Consider the following 23,795-nt stretch of genomic DNA (forward strand, 5'->3'; position numbering starts at 1 on the left):
GGAGAAAAGATCTTTGTTATAAGCTCTTAAAATATAGCCTTTTCTGTTCTAGGCCAATTTTCTCTATAGGGTGAGACATTTGCTACATACGCAAAACGGTAGTCTTTCCTTACAAATTTCAGGTGTAGGTAATTTGTATGGTTTGTTGATACTTCTTTTATTTTTGTACCTACCTAGATAAATTAAAAAAGTTGATTACCACTTAATTTGTTTTTCCAAAGTGAATACAAATTTTGTACCAATTAATAGATTTCCTACTGTTTAATAAAGGTTTTTCTTCGCGGTTTTTTAACTACCGAAGTAAAATTTTAATTGCTGAATTGTAAGATATATGTAGCCACAAGCAATCACATTACACATATACATATATAATTATTTCTGATATTAAACCTTTATATACGAAAACAGGTTTTCATGTCCTACCTTTTTCAATACCACTAAGAGGTAAGATAATAGCCGATTTTATAAAGAGTTCCCCAGGAGGCCTAATATCTTTTAACATAAAAACGATTTGTCTGATGGTGACTTATCAAAATCGTCGACTTTTCTTACTTTACTTTCTTTTTAGTAGTCTTGTATTTTATTTTCCTCCAAACAATTTTAAACAGATTCCTCTGCTGCAGAAAATAGTCCGCAATATTCCTAACAGTTTATTTCTTACAAGATCGTAAAATATCTTCGTTGGCGAAAAAATTCTGAGAAATATTTTTATTTAAGTTTTTGTTGTGAGTATTTTATATAAGAAATTCTTCTTAACAATAAAGTCATATTACCAATTTTGAGTCAGAATTTAAGGAAACGGTTGCTTTTGTGTACCCTGGCCCACTTTTACGGTATATGCACTGTTTAACCTAAATAATATACAAACTTGGTTCCGGTCTTTATTTTTAGAAAAAAAGGAAGCCTTATTTTTTTTACTGTTTAATTTGATTTCTTTGGCCCAGTCTTAAGATATATTTTTTCTAGAGAAAACACGTAATTAAAAAAAAAATCATGATGCATGGAAAACCTGGCGCCCTACTATGTAACTCGATTCTACTACGGATATCCCTTGGAGCCTTGGATTATCATACCATATAGAACTGCAGCTGAAGGTTCTATTGAATCTAACAGCCCTATTATGGTTATCAAATATCAACACGATATTTGATAAAAGTAGATAATTATCAACAAAATTAATGAATCGGTATTATGGTGATCAATTATCAATATTTTTGATAAATATTGAATTAAAAGATCAAACATATTGATACTCATCAAATACTCTATCAGCTACAAAATCTTCGTTGACAAATGTATCAAATAATCGTAAATGGTAAAGAATTGCAATTTTAATACGATTTATAAGAGTTTTTTTGTAGTTTTTATTGAATATACAAATTGAAGAACGAAATGCCTTCACTAGAATTGTTGTTTAAAGGCTATTGTACTGAGGAACGAAGGTTTATCGTGCAAGCTAAAATAAAAAGTATTACGAGATGCTTCAAACCCACTGGACAAATTATAAATTCATGAATTAAAATAAGCAAATTAAACTTGGTATTACGGCTGTCAAAAATTGTGATATCCATCAAATTTTCTATCAGCCACAAATTCTTCGTTGATAAATAGGCATGTACCATCAACTGTTGATAACTATTCTACTTCTTAATAAACAAAATATTATTAATTAAAACAACTTACATTATTCCACCGAAATTATTTATAGACTAAAACACAAGAACTCAACACAAATGACAAACGTCAAACTCCAAACAAAACCTATTCACAATCGTATATTGATTAGTATTCACAATAAAAAATTATCATTTGATACTCATAATACAAAATAAATTGATAGAAGTTATCAGTTATCAAATAATTGATAGTTGATAGCCATAATAGGGCTGTAAATTCAATGAAAAGCATTCGATTTCAAGGTCAATAATCGAACGGGTTTTTGGTCTCTTGACGGTAGGTTCCGATGTCTTTTGTCGGCCAGAGAATTGCATTATTCGCACAAATTATGAACGTTTGTTGTGCACTTCACAACATCTGCTTAAAGCTCAGAGTCCCATTACCTGAACCTATTGAAGACATATTTTTGGAAGAATTGGAAAAACATTCAACTGACAACGACCATTATTTAAACACAGCTAAAAGAACAAGAGATAATATTAGAAATGATGATAATGATGATGTTGAATGCATACATTAAAAATGTATTTTCACAAAACATAATGAATAACATAATTACAAGAAATTAAATCATAATATAAAATATCAATTAATTCAGTTTCTGGAATAATTTTCATAAATAAGGAATAAAATAAGTACAATAGTTCGTAAATCACTGTGTAAATCCTTTACATTTTGCTTGTGAACAGTCCTTTTAGTTACTAAAACACAATAATAAAACACAAACATTGAAAATGAATGAATGAAAAACTTTCAAATTCAAATTGCCTATACATAATTGGGCAGGTTCAGACGACATCATGGACTTTAAAGTAAGGCAAGTTTCTAGTATCTGATTGCCCAGCTGCCAAAAAATTACCCTCTAATTAAGGCAACTTTAATGGAAAGTTGACTGGAAAGTTAGTCAAGAAAAATCTCCCTAACTTTTAAGTCAAGTCTACTTCTATCAAAATGACAGTTGATCATTTTTTTCACTCAACTGAAAGCTGAACTTTATTACTCTATAATTTATTTATTTTCTGCACAGCTACATTAATATTTTGTGTTAAAGGTTTACTTGACAATTTGGAAAAGAAATACGAAATATTTACTTACAGTAGAAAAAAAATAAAAATCGTGAAGGACGTGTAGTTTGCCTGAGGAGTGTTTTGTAGACAATAATTTGTTTTGTACTTTTTGTACTATGATTTTAAAGTAAAGGTTTGTGAAGTAAAGTTCTGAATTTGAAATTCATGACACTTGAAGAACTAACTATTTGCTTTGGGCAAAAGTTACGTTCAAAGAATGAAGTTGACTGCAAATGAAGTCCCTTATGTTGCCTGAACCTGCAAATTTAAACATTTTACTTAGGTACACTTTGACAAACAAAACTTCGCTCGCAAATACATTTGATGTAGAGTGATTATTTTTTTTGTTACATAAATTGTGTCTAAATGTCAGCATTGTAATTAGTGGAATATAATAATACAAAAATATACGATAAGACAATATTAGGCATGAAAACTTTCGGTGTAGCAAGACTAGGAGATGTCTCAGTAAAAGAACGATATTCTCTAATTTTTAGAGCTCTCTTTTCAATTCTGTTTCAGAGATACGTTATTGGGGCATGAGCCCAAATATGAGAATTAAACTCAGAATAAAATTCTTGTAAATTCTAGCCAGATCCGATGCATTTAAAACGATATCAAATATGTGGTCCTATATGTCACAAGTAAAAACTACGATTTCACGTAGATATTTTGCAAGGTTAGATAAGTATTTTACTGTGACATATGTGCAGCCCCTTCAAGACGGGAGGGAAGGGAGGTAAACCCTCCGGGCCCGGGATTTTCTAGGGGCTCGTAAAATTGAAAGCAATGAGAAATATACTCTATTTTCATCATCAACATACCAATTTCCACTCATTTTTAGGGGCCCGAAAATTTAAAATCATTCATGTTTCCTTAATCGGACCACTGTTTGCATGTAACCAATCTATAAATCACAGCTTGCCCCTGATTATTATTGGTGTACATTTTTGTTAATATTTAATATTGATTTGATGATTAACACTTTTTTTCAGTTCACTTTGCAAACAAAAAAATATTATTTCCGTTAATTTCAACCAATTTCATGCTATTCGTATTTGTTGTAGGCATGAACTTTAAAAAAAATGGTAAATATGGGTGGCCCGAGATTTTTCCGTTCCGGGCCCGGTATTCCTCTCGACGGCCGTGATAGAAACTATAAGTATTGCATTAGTACAAATTTCGAACTCGAGACAAATATGACATTGCGTTGATAGAGAAGTCGAAAAAAGTGGGTCCATCGATTCCGTGCTCGTGTCCTCATATTTGCTCAAAAACGAACCGATCGATTTTTTTTTAATTTTCCCTAAAATATTTTAACTTAATTTGGCTTTTTTCAATAAAAAAATATGTTTCTATTGTTCCAGAACGACCCCCACAAAATCTTTGTTTTATTTTTAAATTTTCTCAAATTGAAAAATAAAACGTATTTTATTTTAAAACTAAAATCTAAAAAATATATGTTTATATAACAACCACATTAAAAAAAAAAACGCTCTTATAATTTTCAAATACAAATTTTGAAACATCATTTTTGAGAAATCATTTAATTATTTAAAAAAAATGTCAGGTACATTTTTTAAATCTTAAAATATAGGAAATATTTTAAAACAGACTCTTGGGAAACCCAGTCGTGCATTTTATTTATTTTTGATGATTTTATTACTAAATTTAATTCTTACAACATAAAAAAGGTCTAGATAAATAAATTAAAAAAAGTTGATCATCTACGAGTACCTTGACATTTTCTGTTTTCAATATTAAGAACTTCAAACTTATAAGCTATAGAAAGAAATTGGAATACAAAATTGTTAATAATAATGCGGTTGAAGGGGGAGTATTGAACAATTATATCTAATATATAAAATTCTCCTGTCACCATACTGTTGCCATACTCCTCCAAAACGGCCTAACGAATTTCAATGAAATTTTGCCTTGTACATACATTCCGTAGATCTGAGAATAGGTTTTTATCTATTTTTTATATTCCTAAGTGTTATGGTTTGATTGCATCAATATCGTACATGGTACAACAATCTTACGATAGTATTCAGTGACGCTATGTACAATGAAGCATTCATTGATTGCTATTGAGGATCTTTGCGTTATCATTGCCAGCTTACCACTCAGGCATTTCGGTATGCATTCAACAAATCAAAATGCATCTTTTTTAATAGACACTGAATTGAATCGTGAACTACAATACAATACTGTAGAAATGGCAGCGATTGTTTCGCAATGTCCAACTAATGAATGAAGAACAATTTATGACCACATCATGCTCGCAGTTTCGGCAGGACAAGCTAGATTCTTGTTTTTGGATGCACCAGGTGGAACTGGCAAAGCATTTCTTGCTTAAATACTATCAAATAATGGTATCTTCTGGCGTTGCGGCAACTTTATTGGATGGAGGCAAAATAGCTCTTTCAATATTTAAATTGCCACTAAATATTAAAAATAACCCAGACGCGGTGTGCAATACAAAAAACAATCATCCATGGCCACAGTGCTGAAACAGTGTAAAATTATCATCTGGGATGAATGTACTATGGCAAACAAACATTCGCTTGAGACCTTGAACAGGACATTGATAGATATAAAAAAAAACGACAGACTATTTGGCGGCACTCTGTTACTTTTTTCACTTGATTTCAGACAAACACTTCCTTAAAGTAAATATGCGTGTTTAAATGCTTCAAGATCCATCCGCTGAAACATTGTCAAAACAACTGTTATATATATGCGACGGAAAAGTTACTACAAATGAAAATGGATGCATAAAATTACCAGCCGATTTCTGACGTGAAAACATGTCAAAACACTCATGTGAAGATATAAATCCTTCGTATGTATCATTTTCCAAAGCCCTCGGTATCCATATTTGTTTGCCTACAAACTAAACCGGAAATCATCAATGTACGAGTATGCGTGAAAACACATCAATTTTTCTCGTTGAATTCGTTCACATTACAAATACAATGTAAACAAATGTGTTTTGGAGGGTGATATATACGAAGGATTTATACAGGGCCGGAATGAATACAAACTGGCGGCCCCCACAATAGAGACTTCGGAAATTTTTTGTTTCAAATTCCAACTAGTAAACATCTTTTCCTTTCATATAAATTTTTGTTTCTGCTCTTTTATCTTTACCTACAGCTTACAGTACTTTGTACATACATGATTATTTAATTTTATTAATCTTAAATAACAGAAATCATTGATCTATATTTGTTCACTCCAATCAGGCAATCAGTGAAATATCAAACTCTCAAATGGGAAGAGAGAAGAAGCACTTCCAATTCACTACCCATCTTGAAGGAGTAACCCAAACGCTTGATGGCTTAAAAAGCTCAGCGACACTTTTTGGCCTTGTCGAGCTGAAGCTACGAAAGCCTTAATCAATGGCTATTCGGAAATCGAAGAAGCTCTAACCAGCATATTATCTTCCAATAACGAGGTGTCATCTCGCCAGATTTGTAAAGTAAAATTCCCACATATAGTTCCAATTCAGCTTTAAAAAAATAATTATGCTGTTTCTCGTATTGTCCGTTCTGTGGCAGCACATATTTAAAGAAAAGTCCAAAGATAATTCCACCATTTTGTCTGTCATTTTCTTTTGACTGAAAATTATCGAGAAGAGAAAAAGTTGACGAGCGACGAGATTAATTCTTTTTTTTTTGAAAAATACCTATGTAAGTAGGACACAATAAATTATACATGAAATTTGTAATTAATCTTATTTATTTTATAGTAAATAAAATCCTATTTTTTGCATAATTGATGCAAGAATTTTATTTGGGAATTTAACCTATGTAAGTCGTCGAAGGTCAACATAATTTTATTTAATAGTGATGCCTGATGAAATTGTGCATAGCTGCGTCGCCGAAGGCTGCAATTTGCCGGACGATGAAGAAATGGTTGCGTGCGAAAATTGTGCTCGGTGGTGGCATTACAACTGCGCTAAATTTGAACCTTCCTTGTACGATACTGCAACTCCGTGGTACTGTCGCACAATTGAATGCGAGGATGTTGCCAAAAATCTAGATAAGGAAGGGGATAAAAGCAAACAAGTTGCTGCCAGAGATGAAAACTCTGATGATTTACAAGTTGCTGCCAGAGATGAAAACTCTGATGATTTACAAGTTGCTGCCAGAGATGAAAACTCTGATGATTTATCGGATGCTATCGATGTTCTGATTGAGGCAGCCAAGTTAGCTCAGTCAACTGTCGATCAGAAAGAGAACGAAATCGAATTACTAAAAGCTGAGATGAATGCGCTTAAAACCAAATTGCATACTGCAACAAAGGAGCCGCCTGGTCAAGATAATGCTAGGCCTGTTAAGTTGACAAAACTTGCCAACGATAGACTTGAAGCGGTTCGTCAGATTGGTAGCAAGCATAAGCAAATTTTGGAAAATTCGTCTCACGCTCATTCAATTCCTCATAAGGCTGAAGATCATCTTGAACCAAGAAGTTTCGATACGAGTTTATGCCAGCAATCGGATATGTCAAACCTATTAACAATTCTCACTCGCAATCAGGTGCAAGAGTTACCGTCGTTTTCGGGTCACGATCACAAGGAGTGGCCTTATTTTGAATCAGTGTACAAGTCTACCACTGAAGAGGGAAGATACAATAGTAGAGAGAACGTAGCTCGTCTTAGAAAGGCGCTGGTTGGTGAAGCTCATAACCTTGTGAGCGATCGGTTGCGTTACTCGACTGATGCAGATGCGATTATGGCTACATTAAGAGCAATCTATGGCAGGTCTGATGTACTTGTGCACAATCTTACTACAAACCTTCTCAAATTGCCGGTGTTAAGTTCTGGAAGCGATATGAAGCTGCGTCAATGGGCCGTAGCATTAAATGGTTTCGTTAGTGATATCAACTCCATGGATCTGGGTAAAGAACTTAATAACAATTATGTTCTCACAGAATTGGCTGGAAGATTGTGCCCGTCGTTATATCATGATTGGCAGAAACGAAGAATAAAGAATCCTGATGCAAATTTAGAGAATTTTGCAGTGTTTATATCTGATAAGTTGTTTGACTTACCTCCAGAGTTGTCAAAGTATTCGAAGCCACTAGGCAGAGAGAAGGCAGTCAGTGCAGCTGCGTCAAAAAGAGTTTTAACTCACCAGTCAGTATCCAACACAAGTGCTTGTGTCAAGTGTGGGAAATCTGTGCATGTGATGAGTGAATGTGACGCTTTCAAGGCAATGAAAGTAGACGAGAGGTTTGAGTTTGCCAAAAACAAGGCTATTTGTTTCAGATGCCTAGATCCAGTCCCGCACAAGTGGAATAGGTGTTCGCAAAGGAAGTTTTGTGGAATTGAAGGCTGTTTAAAGCACCATCACCCACTTTTGCATCTGACTACTCCAAGATCATCTTTAAATTCATCTGCTCCTGCGTTCGCTCCACCCGCACAGATTCACTCGTCACATCTTGGAGTTAAGGCACCAGTGATGTTCAAGGTTGTTCCCATTCGATTGTACGGAAACAACAACAGTTATTTGGACACATATGCCTTTTTAGATGATGGATCCTCGATCACGATGATTGAACGAGAAGTTTATGAATTCTTGAATCTGAAAGGCGAGCCTGAATCTCTAGTGCTGCAATGGACTAAGGGTGTTTCAAGAACAGAGCAATCAATGCGAACAACTTTGAGCGTCTCGGCTGTAAGTAAGGCCAAACGATTTACACTCAAGGATATATACACAGTTAATGGTTTAGAACTTCCTAGCCAGACCGTTAATGTCAGCAAATTACAGAAATATTTTTCTCATCTTAGAGATTTGCCTTTAATTGAGCTGGATAATGCTAAGCCAAAAATCCTTTTGGGTTTAGACCAAGCTAGGCTTCTGTCTGGAAGTCGGCAGAGGTCAGGAAAAGACGATGAACCAAGAGCTATAAAGACACCTCTAGGTTGGGTTGTGTTTGGAACAACTGGGCTGCAATCAAGTGTGTCTTGCCTGAACTCTCCTAAAGTAGCGTCAATTTCATATTTCCATGGAATATTCAAGGAAGATGAAGAGTTGCACGATCTTGTTAAGAAACATTTCTCAACCGAAGAGTTTGGAGTTAAACCACCAAGTGGTGTTTTTGTGAGCAAGTCCGATAAACGAGCATTGGAAATTATGGAACAGACGCTTCATCGAGTTGATGAACAATATGAAATCGGGCTTCTTTGGGATAGTAATGAAGCGAAGCTTCCAGACAGTTACGCTATGGCTGAAAGGCGACTTGTGAAGTTTGAGAAAACTTTATTGAAGGACCCAGACCTGAAAGACTGGATGATCAAATACATAGAAGACCTAGTGATGAAGGGCTACGCTAGAATAGCGACGAGAGAAGAGCTAATGCAGAAGTGGAAGCGAATATGGTATGTTCCAATATTTATCATTATAAATAAGAATAAGTGTCCGCCAAAACCGAGGGTCGTAGCAGATTTTGCTGCGAAGGTAGATGGCACTTCTCTAAATTCACGGCTGTTAAAAGGTCCAGATAACCTTGTTCCTCTGCATGCTGGACTCTTTAAATTTAGAGAGAAAAAATTCGCTGTTAATGCAGACGTCAAAGAGATGTTTCATCGCATCCGAATACGTGAAGCCGATCAACAGTGTCAGCGATTCCTTTGGAGAGATTGTGATTCCACCCGTCAACCAACAGTTTTCGTTATGCAGGTGATGATGTTCGGGCCCCGGTGTTCCCCTTTTTGTGCACAATTCGTGAAGAATCACCACGCCAATCTCTACAAAACCCAGTGCCCAGAGGCTGTTGATGGATTGGTCAACCGTACTTACGTCGATGACTATTTCAATAGTCATAACACACTTGAAGAGGCAGTAGCCGTAAGCAAAGATGCCATAAGAATTTGCAAAGCTATGAATTTCGACCTGGTCGGTTTTCAATCAAATAGTAGAGCTTTTTTAAATCAAATTCCAGAGACAAATATTAAGGCTAATCTTGTAAGCATAGATCCAAATGAATGCGAAAGTTACGTGACGAAAATTCTTGGAATGGTTTGGCATCCCTCTTCGGATGAATTAATTTACAAGTTAAACGATGAAGAATGTTTGAAGAAGATGTCGGACGGAGCAGTCGTGGTGTCAAAACGTGAAGTCTTACGGACCATCATGAGAATTTTCGATCCACTTGGTTTGATCTCCTGCTTCATTATCAAAGGTCGAGTCATCTTACAAGAAATTTGGCGTGAGGGATTTGATTGGGACGAGCCGATTTCCGAGCAGTTGAAAATCCAGTGGCTGGAATTTGTAAGAGACCTAAGGAGAATCGAGTGCATTCAAATTCCACGCTTGTATGCATCTGGGGCTCCTGACTCTTCCAGTATAAGTTTAATAGTGTTTGTTGATGCTTCAGAGCAGGCGTTTTCTGCGGTTTGTTATTGGCGTTTTGAGAGAAGTGGTGTGGTGGAGGTGGCATTGGTTATGGCGAAGTCGAAAGTGGCTCCTGTGAAGAAACTCTCTGTACCTCGTTTGGAGTTACAAGCTGCAGTGCTTGGTACTCGTATTGCGGAGACCGTCAAGAATTCACACTCGATCAAGCCATACGAAGTTATGTTCTTATCAGACTCTAAGACGGTGCTTTCCTGGATTTGTTCCTCGAGTTTCAAGTTCCCCAGTTTTGTGGCAGTTCGCATCGGCGAGATTTTAGATGTATCGAATCCAGCTCAATGGTTTTATGTGAGGTCATCCGATAACGTTGCCGATGACGGAACCAGGTTAAGAGAAATTCCAGAAGACACCGATATTAGAAAATCAAGGTGGTTTACTGGTCCGAGCTTTTTGATGTGTCCTCGAGATAAATGGCCTATTACGGCAGGAAAGATTGGAAGCTCCACCGACAAGGTAAGCGATGTTGACTTTTCTATATTTCCAATACATATCCACAGAGAACCGATATCGTTCAAAGTTTATGATGAGTTAAAGGCAAGGTTTCAAGCTAGGTGGTTTTCGGCAATAAGAGTTCTGGCATTTATCTTGCGGTTCAGAGATTTGTTAAGAAAGCAGCCTATTGAGAGAGAGCCATTTGTAACGCCTTCAGAAATTCTACGTGCTCAGGATTGGGTATTTAGAAAAATACAACAAGAAGCCTTTCCTGATGAGGTGTCCTGTCTGAGACGAAAGCAAAGTGTTGCGCCTACCAGTTGTTTGTCGAGCTTATCTCCCTTCATTGACGATGAAGGTACATTGCGATTAAGCTCAAGAGCCCAAAATGCAAAACTTTCGTATGCTGCTCGTAACCCAGCAATATTGCCCAAGATCCATCCACTGGTTGAGATTTTAATCATGCATTACCATGAAGCTAATTTTCACAGAGGAACGGAGACGACCATAATTGACATAAGAGAGCGGGCTTGGATTATCAGCATCCGTGTTGCAGTAGCGCGTGTGCAATCGAAATGTTATATGTGCCGGCGACTAAAGGCAAAACCAGCTATGCCACTAATGGGGCAACTCCCGGAGAGTCGCCTAGCCTTTGACTTAAGGCCGTTTACTCACGTAGGAGTCGACTGCTTTGGTCCCATGTATGTCAAGTATGGAAGAGGCACCGTCAAGCGATATGGCATGATATTCACATGCTTGAGCTTTAGAGCAGTACATATCGAAGTTCTGAATGACCTTAGTATGGACCAGTGTATTATGGGCCTGCGTCGCTTTCTAATCAACAGAGTTGTCACAAAGTTCATTTATAGTGATAATGGACTCAACTTCGTTGGAACACGAAACTGCCTCGAAAAGGACTGCAAGGAGATGGAAAAAGGGCTCGGTGAGTACTGCGCGAAATACGAGGGTATAGTTTGGCAGTTTATTCCAGCTTATTCTCCCTGGATGGGCGGTGCTTGGGAGAGACTTATAAAATCAATCAAATCCAGTACTGAATTTATACTGAGAGGTGTAACACCTCGAGAAGACGTTCTTGTAAATAGTCTGTTGGAAGCACAGAGCCAGATCAACAGACGACCACTCACCCACTTACCCGTTGACCCAGAAGATCCTAAGCCACTCACCCCTAACTCAATTCTTTTCGGCGATAGTGACAGAGACGTCACCGCACCAGGAGTTTTTTCTGATAGTGATAAATGGAGCCGATTGTATAGCAGAAGAGCACAACATCTTATGAAAGAATTCACTAGGCGATGGTACACCGAATACCTACCAGAAATAACAAGGCGTTCGAAGTGGCATAAGGTTACAAAGCCGGTGAAAGTCGACAGCATTGTTTTGGTAATCAATCCGGGAGAGGTAAGAGCGGCTTGGAGAATGGGTAGAGTAACGAAAGTTTATCCTGGACTTGACGGAGTAGTTAGAGTAGCGGACGTGCGTGTTGAAAATGGGACTGTTTTGCCAAAGAGGTCAGTCGGAATGCTCGCTGTTCTGGATATCGAGTCTTCGGATACAGGGTCAGACGGGGCCCGGGATGTCATCTCGCCAGATTTGTAAAGTAAAATTCCCACATATAGTTCCAATTCAGCTTTAAAAAAATAATTATGCTGTTTCTCGTATTGTCCGTTCTGTGGCAGCACATATTTAAAGAAAAGTCCAAAGATAATTCCACCATTTTGTCTGTCATTTTCTTTTGACTGAAAATTATCGAGAAGAGAAAAAGTTGACGAGCGACGAGATTAATTCTTTTTTTTTTTGAAAAATACCTATGTAAGTAGGACACAATAAATTATACATGAAATTTGTAAGACATCGTGAGGAATGAAGCAACGCACCTTCTACAGAAGATGAGTGTTCTCGAAACCACTTTGTTTGCAACATTTTTGGAACAATCTCTTAGAGCGAATCATCGCTACGAACAAGATGCTGCAAGACCCGAAAATGATTCTTGAATCGGTGCACTAATATCATTGAAATCATTCGTGGAATCCAAACGAAATGATTTTGATAAATACGAGAAAGTAGCCAACAAAATATCGCATATTGATGAATATGCACAATAACGCACCAGAACAGGAAATGTGAGATTGAACCCTATTACAGGAAAGCACAAGACGTTAATCTGTCACCCAAGGAAAAATACAAAGTATCCGCCTTCATACAAGTTAATTAATTAAAAATGAAAAATAAAACGAAGATTTAAATTTTATTAATATTATTTGTTTTTTTTTTTTAAACAATAAATTTCACAACAAAACAAATAATATTAATAAAATTTAAATCTTCGTTTTATTTTTCATTTTTAATTAATTACACCACAACCGGTGACAACCACACCATGTATTCATACGAGTGATTGACCAGCTATGCGTTTCTCTTACTGAAAGATTGCATGCCTATGAAGCTATACGTTCGAGATTTGGATTCCTGAATCACATCGAGAAGATGGTTGCTGAAAATTTGCATGTTGCAGCAGAGGCATCGGTGAAAGTGTATCCGGATGATTTAGAGCCTAGTCATGGTAATGACTTCGTTCAATTTGTGTCTTTGATTGACTCATACAAAAAGGAAAAGGACTATGGAACAGATCAATCGCCGGAATTTTTTTACTACCAAATTCTTGAAAATCACAACTTCAGAGCTACATTTCCAAACCTTGAAATTGCATCGAGAATGTATTTGACTTTGATAGTAACAAATTGCACTAGAGAGCGCTCATTTTCAAAATGAAAATTATAAAAAATAGGCTTTGAACCACGATGGGACAAAACCGTCTATCGAAGCTGAGCATTGAAAGTGAATTACTGTGAAAACTGGATTTCAACGACATCATCAACGATTTTTGGGCGAAAAAAGCTAGAAAGGTTCCGTACGTTAACCCTAAAATTTAATTTCAGATAATTCTTTTTTCCGTTTATATTTATATGTGTTTGTTTGATAATAAATTAATCTACTTGGTTTTACAATAATTTATTTATAGAAAAACTCGGGTGAAAAAAATGTTTTACTTAAAATAATTCGGGGCCGGGGGGGGACTCAACCTAGTACCCGTAGAGTGATGGTTAGCGCGTTGGACTGTCATGCAAGGGGTTTTGGGTTCAATCCCTGCCTATGCCACCTAACTTTTTTCACGAGTACTGCTTCTTCCGAGGAATTGACAAATCCTCTAAGAGAAATTCTTGTCATGAAAAGTGCTTTCTCAAATTATCCGTTCGGATTCCGCATATAAACTGTAGGTCCCTTCCATCTCTGACAACATTACTCGCACACAGAAATGGTTGAGAGTCGTAAGTCACTAGGCCCTGGTTCTTCATGGACTGTTGCGACACATAATTTGTTTTTATTTGAGGGGGCCTTCGCTCCTTTATTGCCCTTAGGCCTCTGGACCTCTAAATCTGGCCCTGGATTTATATCTTCATATAGAGCGTTTTTGGCGCATTTGATAAATGCTCTATGTTATACCGGACATTGCAATGTGAAGACATTCAAAACAAATGGGCATCCGTATCTTCTTTCTAATCATATTCTCATTTCCCAATTGCTCGCAGTGTGTCTAATCATTATAAGGGTTTTCTTAACCCCTTGACTGAGCGCACAATGTGGAATACTTTGCGAATTCTGCTTATCCCTCCTTTTTTGATATTCAAAACTTTAAGTCCGACCTGCACCAGTATCCCCTCTTAAATCCTTTCATATTTCCTTAACGTTCAAACTTGTTAAGAGAAGCAATAACCCCTTTGAAGTGTGCATACAATAATAACAACGTTCTATAAACTTACATTATTTTTTATCCCACTCAAACCGAAAGTATTAAAACTACATTACCATTAAGAATTACCAGAATTATGTATCGCGGGTAGTGCGCGAAAAACGAAATGCATAAATAGAAAACCCTTCAAAAAAAATTCGGTATTTCAAAACATTTAATAATTTTTCTAAACTCATGGTCTTATAATTGCTCATATACAACTTCGTTGATTTATTAATTTACTTTAGTTTGAATAAACCGACAATTAGTATATTATGTAAATCATCCCTGTGTGTGGGAATACCTTGAAGACTTTTAAAAATTATTACATCACCTTCCGAACATAAAATAAAATGTGATATCACTTTTGAACGAACTCTGTAAATCAAAATTACAAAAAATTTAGTAAAAGTCTCAATAGGCAATTTCAATGTTTCATTTCAAATCAAAACTTGTTTAATATAAAGGTACAAAGATTCTTAATTTAAATAAAATCCACGACTGGGTCGTACGAACTTGCTCATGTATCCAAAGAGTTTAAAAATATTTCCTGTATTTTAAGATTAAAAAAAAAAAAAATATAAACGCCATTTGATTTCTCAAAAAATTCTTAATTCTTCAAAATTTGTTTTTAAAATCGTTAGAGCGGTATTTTTGTATATTTATTTTATAAATATACAATTTAGAGCTTATTAATATTCATCTTACATTTCAATTCCATTAAAAAATAATGGCCATTTTTAAAACATAGAATTTCGAAAAAAAAAATTATATATTTTTAAAATTAAAAAATAAAAACAATGACATTTTTAATAAAAATTCAAAAAATTCTTAATTCTTCAAAATTTGTTTTTAAAAATCGTTAGAGCGGTATTGTTGTATATTTATTTTCTAAATATATATATACAATTTTTCAATTTGTGTTGGTATGGAGTTATTTAGTGCTTATTAATATTCATCTTACATTGCAATTCCATTAAAAAATAATGACCCATTTTTAAGATATAGAATTTCGAAAAAAATGATGTATTTTTAAAATTAAAAAATAAAAACAATGACATTTTTGATAATCATCATCAGACAAAAAGTCATTGAAATGGGTTGGTTAGTTCTTGAGAAAACAAAATAACGGTTTTGTGGCGGGTACCATTTGGAGCAATACAAAAATATTTGTATGTAAGAAGCTAAACTAAGAAAACATTTTTTTCCGAAAATTAAAAAAAAATCTTTCGATTTGGTTTTGATTTTTTTTGACCCAGAAATTTGTATGGAACTAATGTCATTTTTAGTGTTAACAAAATTACAAAAACGCCTCACGCCAATCGGCTCAAAACCTTGATTTCTAAATTTGAAGTCAATCGGCTCAATGCTTTAAGCTTTAGGGGCCAGGCCAGACATAGAGGCAGACAAACAGACGGAATCGGGGACCCACTTTTTTCGACATCTCTACCATCATGTTTGATTAAAATCTCGAGTTAAACATTTTTTTACGAAAGCAAAACATGCCATACAGTTTGTATATGCCGCAATCAAAAAATACAAAAGCTCACAATGATTGTTAAGAGAACCTTGAAAAGCATACGAGTTCATGTTTTGGTAATATGATGTCAGCGGCTAATAAATTTAGGAACTAGTCTTGTTCTAACAGCAAAAACAACTATGTATGTCTCCAAACATCTATTGTGGATACAATACAACATCTCCTCTCCACCAGGTATGTACGTCCCACCGACCGATGCGATGTATTTGGCTAATCCATTATAGTAATAGTTTAAAAATCCACACTTTGCTAAGCTTTTTCCATTCATCGTTTCATCTCTCAAGTTTATATTTGTAGGGTACTGTATGAAAGTTGGACAAAATATTTGTTTACGTCATTATTTTGTTTTTTTTTAGAACTATAGATTTTGTTAAATCGGTGCTGTGAAATAAAACAAGTCAAATAAGGCCAAATTTCAAGAACTAGCCTTATTTCGCTTTTGTTAAGTGTGATAAAGCCAATTTTCAACAGTTGGTCTTATTACACTTAAATAAAGTGAAATCAAGTCAAATTGGTTTTATTTTACTTTCAACGGTGTGGTTTGTCATTAATGCAATGAAACTTTGCTACACTCAATCTCACACCTACCCCTAATCATATAATGTTCCCAATCAGGAGGGGTTGCAGGGGATGGCATGCCCCCTAACATAACTCACCGTAAAAGCAACTTGGTCTTATTTCTCAAAACTCTAAACTTACATATTTTGTACATAGTCTTTCCTCTATTCTGTCCTTTTTCGTAATCCAGCTATAGGTATACAAGAATGGCCTTATTTCGAAAAATCTACTAAGTTCGCAAATACGAATTGTATAAAGGGCGTACAAATGAAGCTATCTTCATCAGAATTCAGCTGTTTAGGAATTTTGTCCAAGGGAACCTCTAGTTTTGCTGAAGTAGAAAAACAAGAACGAAAATTTGATAGGGTGTATTCCTTAAGCGCAAAACATTCAAGTAGTATATTTTTTTATTTTTAAATAGTAATCTAGGCATTCCTAGGTGTATTCTGCTATTGTATGAATTCAAAGCTATTTGAATTGTTTAGCTACACTCGTAAACGCTATCTACTCTTTTTGATAGAGCGTTTGTATTATATTGTATATTGCTATTGGCTACAACACGAGAAGTCGTCGTAGTGTTCTCTTGGAAATAAAGTTTATATTGGTTGCCTCTTCTCAAAATATTAATTTAATTGTTGTAACTGTATATAGAAGAGTTTAATAAAATCCATTTGGTATAACGTATAAGCTAACGACAAATTCAGATTAAAATTTGATCACAAGTCGGTAGGTTGTGTTTGCTCCGCTTGATTAAAATTCAAAAAAAAAATAAAACAAACAGTGTTTATTGTGTTTATTTTATATTTGTAAAATACTATTGAGTATTTTTGTATTTATTTATAAATAGTGTTAAACTAAAAAATATCAAATAATGTCTACTGCAAAACGTGTAACAGCAAGAAGGGTGTCGCGAACCAGCACCCCAACTCCGACCCTTAATAGCAGTGGTAGTGCAAATAGGTCGTCAAGTCCAAGAAGTCCAACACGCACCAGCCGCCTTCAGGAAAAGGCCGAACTTCAGAATCTCAATGATCGCCTGGCGTGTTATATCGATCGAGTTCGAAATTTGGAAAACGAAAATTCTCGACTGACCGTGGAAGTGCATACAGCGCGTGAAACTGTCACTCGAGAAGTTTCAAACATTAAGGCTATGTATGAGCATGAATTGTCAGCAGCACGAAAACTATTAGATGAAACAGCTCGTGATAAGGCTAAATTAGAAATTGAAAACAAACGTCTTTGGGACGAGAATGATGAACTTAAGATCAGGTATGTTCAGCAGTTTGTTTTAAATTACCACTCAAGCATTATTGTGTAGAGCCTCTAATTCTCAAATTTATAAATCAGCACTCCAAAAATTGTAGTCAGATTTTGAAAAAATAAATGTATATACCCCTAGTACCGAATTCAATAGTTTTTCCTTGTAGGTATTGTGATTGTATTAATCTTATAGATTTTCTCTTTTTATATTTTGAGGCACCTTAGCTTTAATGACATCATTTCCTTAAACAAGTTCAGCTTAGTTAGCCAACAGTCATATACCTGCCTACCAACCAACATAAACAGTTTTAGCCAAGTATCAGACTTCTTGTTTTGTTTCCATTCTTTTATAAGAAAAAGATACTCTTTACTTTTTTATATTCCAATGAATGACGTGATGCTATATTATTGTTGTTGTTTGTATTTTATTTAAATTCACAAGCATATTTCACATCTTCATTACAATTTGTTCAAAGATATTTATGGATTTATTTGTTAAATGACGTCACTTCCAAACTCAAAGCACTATTCACTGTGCGAATGTTTTAGAAATTTTGCTTAGATTTTTGATGGATGACTAAAGGATAGTTGGCAAAAGTTTTAAAAAAGTATAGCAGCCGACTACCGTTACTAAATGGGATTCATAAGAATAATGATATAAAAACCGTTAAACAGCAACTGGTCCATTAGAAAATGCTTGGTATAAAATGTTCAAATATAAAACATAGTGAATATTATATAAGCGAACTTGTCCTACATAGTCGCCGGCATTAGGCATTTTCTACAATAAACTATCTTAAATTGGGGAAAAATAATTTACAAATAAAGAATAAATAGTAGAACAGGTTTAAAATATTAAGTTTAGGAAATACCGGTTAAGTAATACAGAATATATTTTCTTTTTTTGCATTTAAGCCTACTTTTTTTTGACTCACTGTAAACTTAAGGATTTATGGCACGAGGTTTGGTTCTATAGGCAATCTTTTTTGCATTTGAATACTAGAAGACATACATTTTTTTCATTCAAAAAGTAATGAAACTTTCTTAAAATGTATGAATAATTTAAAGATAAATTCTGAATCAATAAAATCCCAAAAAAAACAACAACTATGGCATTACTCAAACAAAAAACAGGTTCGAAATATCTAAATAAACCATTTTTGCGCGTGTTTTATATGAACAAAAAAATAATTTTGAAAATTAATATAAAATACAAATACATTTTTCCTTGCCCTAAAATATCGATAATTATTATTTCTTTGCTCATATGTATTAAATAAAAATAAAACCGCGCGTGAAAATTCGTGCTGTTATAAATTAAAGTTGAGCCAAATAAATACATAAGTATGACCTAGAAAGCAATCCAATTCATGACGACATAGTTTTGTTTCCCCCTAAAATCAACTTATTATATATTTTACTATTTAGCCCTAAAAATCTAGTTTCCTATATGTGATGAGCTCACCTTTTTTATTTAGGGAGAATGTCTAATTTATTCTCGGCTAATGTTGCGAAAGTATATCGTGCTGTGCGCTCATTAGTCTTCAAATTTAAGAATGATGTCATTCTTTGACGAGCATGTGCAGGCACAAGTATGTACGTATGTACCTACATATTATAAGGTCAAGTTTTGGATTCGAAAAAAAATGTCTTATTTTATTAACTTCCCAAAGGAAGTTGTTGTAATCAGTCTGATTTGTCAAATTTAAAATTTTGGCATTTCTCGACGTTTCAAGGTCCCTAAAATCCAAATAAAAGATTTAAGAGGGATGTTTATGCGTGCGTGTGCACGTATACGTTCCTATGTCCGTACTTTCGGGAAGCTTTTTTCGTCGTCCATATCTGAAGAAGTAGTAGAGCTATCGACTTCAAATAAATGTTGTTATGCAGGTAACGATACAAATAATTGAATAATTTTGAAAAAAATAACGTTTTTGACATCTGGCAACATTTTGAAAAAATCGAATCGTTATCGAAAAATAAAAACATACAAAAAATTACTAATTGTTGGTAAAATTTAAAGACCTTCAAACTAATTTCATCTTATAAACAATATAGTTTTCCACATTCTTTGGGAAACATCAAACAAGCAGATTTATTTACAAAAAAAAAACATTATTTTCGGGTTAAATATTTTTTCAAAAAATAAACTAATTTAATCTTGTAGAAAGTATTATAATATAATACATACGATTTTTGTAAAAATCCAACTATCAGTTTTTTCATAACAATTACGATCTACAAAAAATTTACCCGTAAAAATTGATGTTCGATTCTCGATATCTCGTCAATATTTTAAGGTATTGACTTCAAAATGATAAATTTTCTTAGAAAAATCCAATCTGTATTTTTTAATTTAAAAGAAAAGCTACTAAAATTGTTAAGCCTATTACATACTTGTGAACCATCTCGTGAACCCATACAAATTTCGGTTTTTGGTTCACCCGTGAACGTGCTCGTGAAGCTGAGTGGAGAACAAAGTGGAGAGTTTTCGTTCACGGGCAATTCACGTGCAAAATGTACGGGAACTGTTGGTGAAGCTTGGACATTTGGTTTCAAATGTTCACAACGTGTACTCACAAGTGTGTACCAGTGAGCAATGTCAAAAGTTCACTTTCTCCACTGGCGAACGTTCACTTCACGAGGAAGTATGTACTAGGCTTTAAGAATTAATTTTTGACTAAAAATTTCGTCGACGAAAATTGTTTTTGAAATCAAATTATTTTATCATATGCAAAATATTGTAACTTTTTTGACAAATTGCGGAAATTTACACAGGAGTAGTTGTTAAAAATCTTAAATATTTGTTTTTATCGTTATCGTAAGAAATAAGAACTTAACTCGTAGTTGTTTTTTTTTCTATATGCAGACTTGACAAAAAGACAAAAGATCTTAATGTTGCTGAGAATAGTGCTCGCGTTTATGAATCTCGGTGCACTGAATTAACTAATAAATTTAACAATGCCAATGCTGATCGCAAAAAGGCCCAAGACGAAGCTAAGGAATTACTGAAGGAGAACGAAAGGCTGCGGGCATTGCTGGAAGATTTGCGCAAACAGCTTGAACAGGAAACTCTTGCTCGTGTAGACCTTGAAAATTGCAATCAATCTCTGCGGGAAGAACTATCCTTCAAAGATCAAATTCATTCGCAAGAATTAACAGAGACGCGCAGTCGGCGTCAAGTAGAAATCAGTGAGATTGATGGCCGTCTATCACAGCAATATGAAGCTAAATTGCAACAATCTTTGCAAGAGCTTCGTGTCCAGTATGAACAGCAGATGCAGGCCAATAGGAATGACATTGTTCTATTGTATGATAATAAAGCTAAGAATTTGCAAAGCGCTGCAAATCGCAATGCTAATGCAGCTTCACAAATGTCCGAAGAGCTTCGTATCAGCCGAACAAAGATTGATTCTTTGAATTCTCGCATTGGCGAATTGGAATCCCAGAACGCTACCCTTAATGTAAGTGAAAGTTATTTTTTGGATGTTCTAATTAAAAACTATAAAACACTTAATTTAAATTTTAACAGGGTCGTCTTCGTGATATGGAAAAACTATTCGATCACGAACGTGCTCGTCACAATCAAGAAGCTTCACTTCTTGAAGCTGAACTCAATCGAATGCGTGAAGAAATGGCCCAGCAACTTCAAGAATATCAAGACCTCATGGATATAAAAGTATCACTCGACTTGGAAATAGCTGCTTATGACAAACTTCTCCGAGGCGAAGAGAGTCGTCTGAATATTTCCCCAGGTGGCACTGCCACAACCTCAGCTTCTTCAACAGTTCGTTCAAGTCGTCTTAGTGCTACGCCCAGCGGCCAGTTATCGGCTGGCGTTAAGCGTCGTCGCACCGTAGTCGACGAATCTGAGGACCGTAGTCTTTCCGAATACTCAGTAAATGCTACATCCAAGGGCGATATTCAAATTTTGGAAGCTGACAGTGAAGGCCGTTTCATTAAACTTCAAAACAAAGGCGGAGAAGAGGTTAACTTGACTGGATGGCAGTTGGTTCGTTTGGCTGGTGATAATGAACTTTCCTACAAATTTGCCCGAGGAACCAAAATTGATAGTGGAGCAACCCTTACCATTTGGTCTGTGGACACTGGAAGCCATGAACCACCAACTAATATTCAAATGAAGAAAAAATGGCCTACTAGTGATTCCATGAAGACTATCCTAACAAATTCAGATAGAGACGTAAGTATGATTATAACTATAATTTTTATTAAGAATATCGTAAGTATATATTTGTCGGTTCCCACTAATCTTGAATTTAGGCACGTTACTCGTTTAAGTTTAAAACAATATGTTATCGGTTGAAAATTGTTTCCTGGATTTTGTACTATCAAATTAATATAAAAGTCGTTTTATTGAATATTCGTCGTGTCGAAAATAAAGCTAATTAAAAACAATTGATTATTGAAGCAGATTTCATTAGGCAACAGGTCCAATAGCTGGTTAATTACTTTTTACTAATTATTTATAGTACATAAATTTTGTTTAAACGGAATGTATCATTTGATTTGCTTTAATAAAATATTGTTATAAAATATTGTTACTTGCAGCAAACTGAAACGAAGTCAAATAAAACATCGTCACTATCTGAAATTAAAGTTGAAGAAAATAGTAAAAAAGATAGAATACATGTAAATGCAGAAGAGTTAACCATCATGCAGAACAAACTTAGGAAAACCCCTGAGAAAATTTGTTCACATTATAGTTTACGTAACAGGCAGACGTAGATTGTTGTTAAAAAACCTAGCTATTTTCGAACTTGTATGTATTTTATAATTTTATTCTGTTTCATTGAAATACGAAAATGTTTTGCAATCAAAGTTTATCACAAATTATGCATTCATACAAAAATAATCATTATTTTACAAAAAAAAAAAATACTAATTAAGTTTTGAAAATCAGTATTTGTTTTGATATATACCTAACATAACAGTTTCATCTTCTTTCGAAAATGAATATACCCGAGAATAGAAAAAATGCTTTCAATTAAATTCATCTGATTTTATTTCTAATATATCGTTTAAACAAGGTATATTAAGGCATGCTATTATTGGGGATACAAATTAGGAATACAATTATTACTATTCTAATCATAATATTCTATTTTATTCTTTTTAGGATGTTGCTGCTTATGAACGCGTCAAATCAAATGTTTCGAGCCATGCATCACGCCATAGGACAACTGGTAGCGGTTTTACTTTAGGATCATCCTCGACATCGACAGGAGTACGTAGTCTTTTCTCAATGCTGTTCTAGAGAGAAATTTGGCTTGATCGTGTTTTAAATTAAGAATATTAGGATAACACGGCAATAAATAACATGTTTTCTGCACTTAGATCTTCAGGATAAGTAGTGATGACACAAAAATTAATCATAGAATAATTTACTTGCCGCAACACTTACAGTTACACACTTTTATTCCACGAACGATGATCGAACTTTTAAAAATCTACAGAAAAATTGCATTTTGTATTTAAATTGTAGTATGTAAAATATTTTTTTTAAAGACATTATTAACTTAATAAGCAAGTAAATTTAAAAATGTTGGCAAAATACATAAATTTCATATTTATCAATGGAAATACAAATAAATAAGAGACTTAAAGCGCAACACATTGCATTTCACAACAATACTATTTTATTGAAAATATATATTATTTAAAAATATTTGTCAAAACTATTTAATTTTTCACTTTGAAAATATTAAGAAAAATATGAATAGGATAAGAAATTTAGAAAACTACACATGTACATTTACACATAGATAAAATGGAACTTCCGACTCCAGTGTTCAAACAGTTTAATTCAATTACTTTGTAATAAAACAAAAATCAAGTTTGTTAAAAAAAACGTCTTCACTTATTTGTCAACAAAATATCACCTTAATGGCTGATGCTAGGACAAGACTATAGGATTAAGCATTCAATTCTTTCATTCCACTAAAAGCACATTGTTACGTCTTTAACAATTTATTAGTTAGCAACTTGCTAAATACATAACAATTTATTAAGGG

General features: G+C 34.4%; 2 protein-coding genes across 3 annotated transcripts; both read left to right on the plus strand.

Moving 5' to 3' along the window:
• Positions 1 to 6,234: 6,234 nt before the first annotated feature.
• On the plus strand, positions 6,235 to 12,214 carry LOC129953213 (uncharacterized). The gene is made up of 2 exons (XM_056066164.1): positions 6,235 to 6,439; positions 6,499 to 12,214. Exon 2 carries the CDS (start codon positions 6,599 to 6,601, stop codon positions 12,212 to 12,214), a length of 5,616 nt encoding a protein of 1,871 aa, XP_055922139.1. The 5' UTR covers positions 6,235 to 6,439; positions 6,499 to 6,598.
• A 4,856-nt stretch (positions 12,215 to 17,070) lies between these two features.
• On the plus strand, positions 17,071 to 23,632 carry LOC129953267 (lamin-C). 2 transcript variants are annotated; one of them, XM_056066270.1, is made up of 5 exons: positions 17,071 to 17,229; positions 17,351 to 17,772; positions 20,633 to 21,227; positions 21,296 to 21,964; positions 22,901 to 23,632. In XM_056066270.1, the coding sequence occupies exons 2-5, from the start codon at positions 17,375 to 17,377 to the stop codon at positions 23,036 to 23,038; spliced, it is 1,800 nt and encodes a 599-aa protein (XP_055922245.1). In that variant the 5' UTR covers positions 17,071 to 17,229; positions 17,351 to 17,374; the 3' UTR covers positions 23,039 to 23,632. The 2 variants fall into 2 exon arrangements, with proteins under 2 accessions (XP_055922245.1, XP_055922244.1); XM_056066269.1 differs by having other exon boundaries at positions 17,071 to 17,772.
• Positions 23,633 to 23,795: the final 163 nt, after the last annotated feature.

The sequence above is a fragment of the Eupeodes corollae genome, chromosome X (genome assembly GCF_945859685.1).
Source record: "Eupeodes corollae chromosome X, idEupCoro1.1, whole genome shotgun sequence".
NCBI lineage: Eukaryota > Metazoa > Arthropoda > Insecta > Diptera > Syrphidae > Eupeodes > Eupeodes corollae.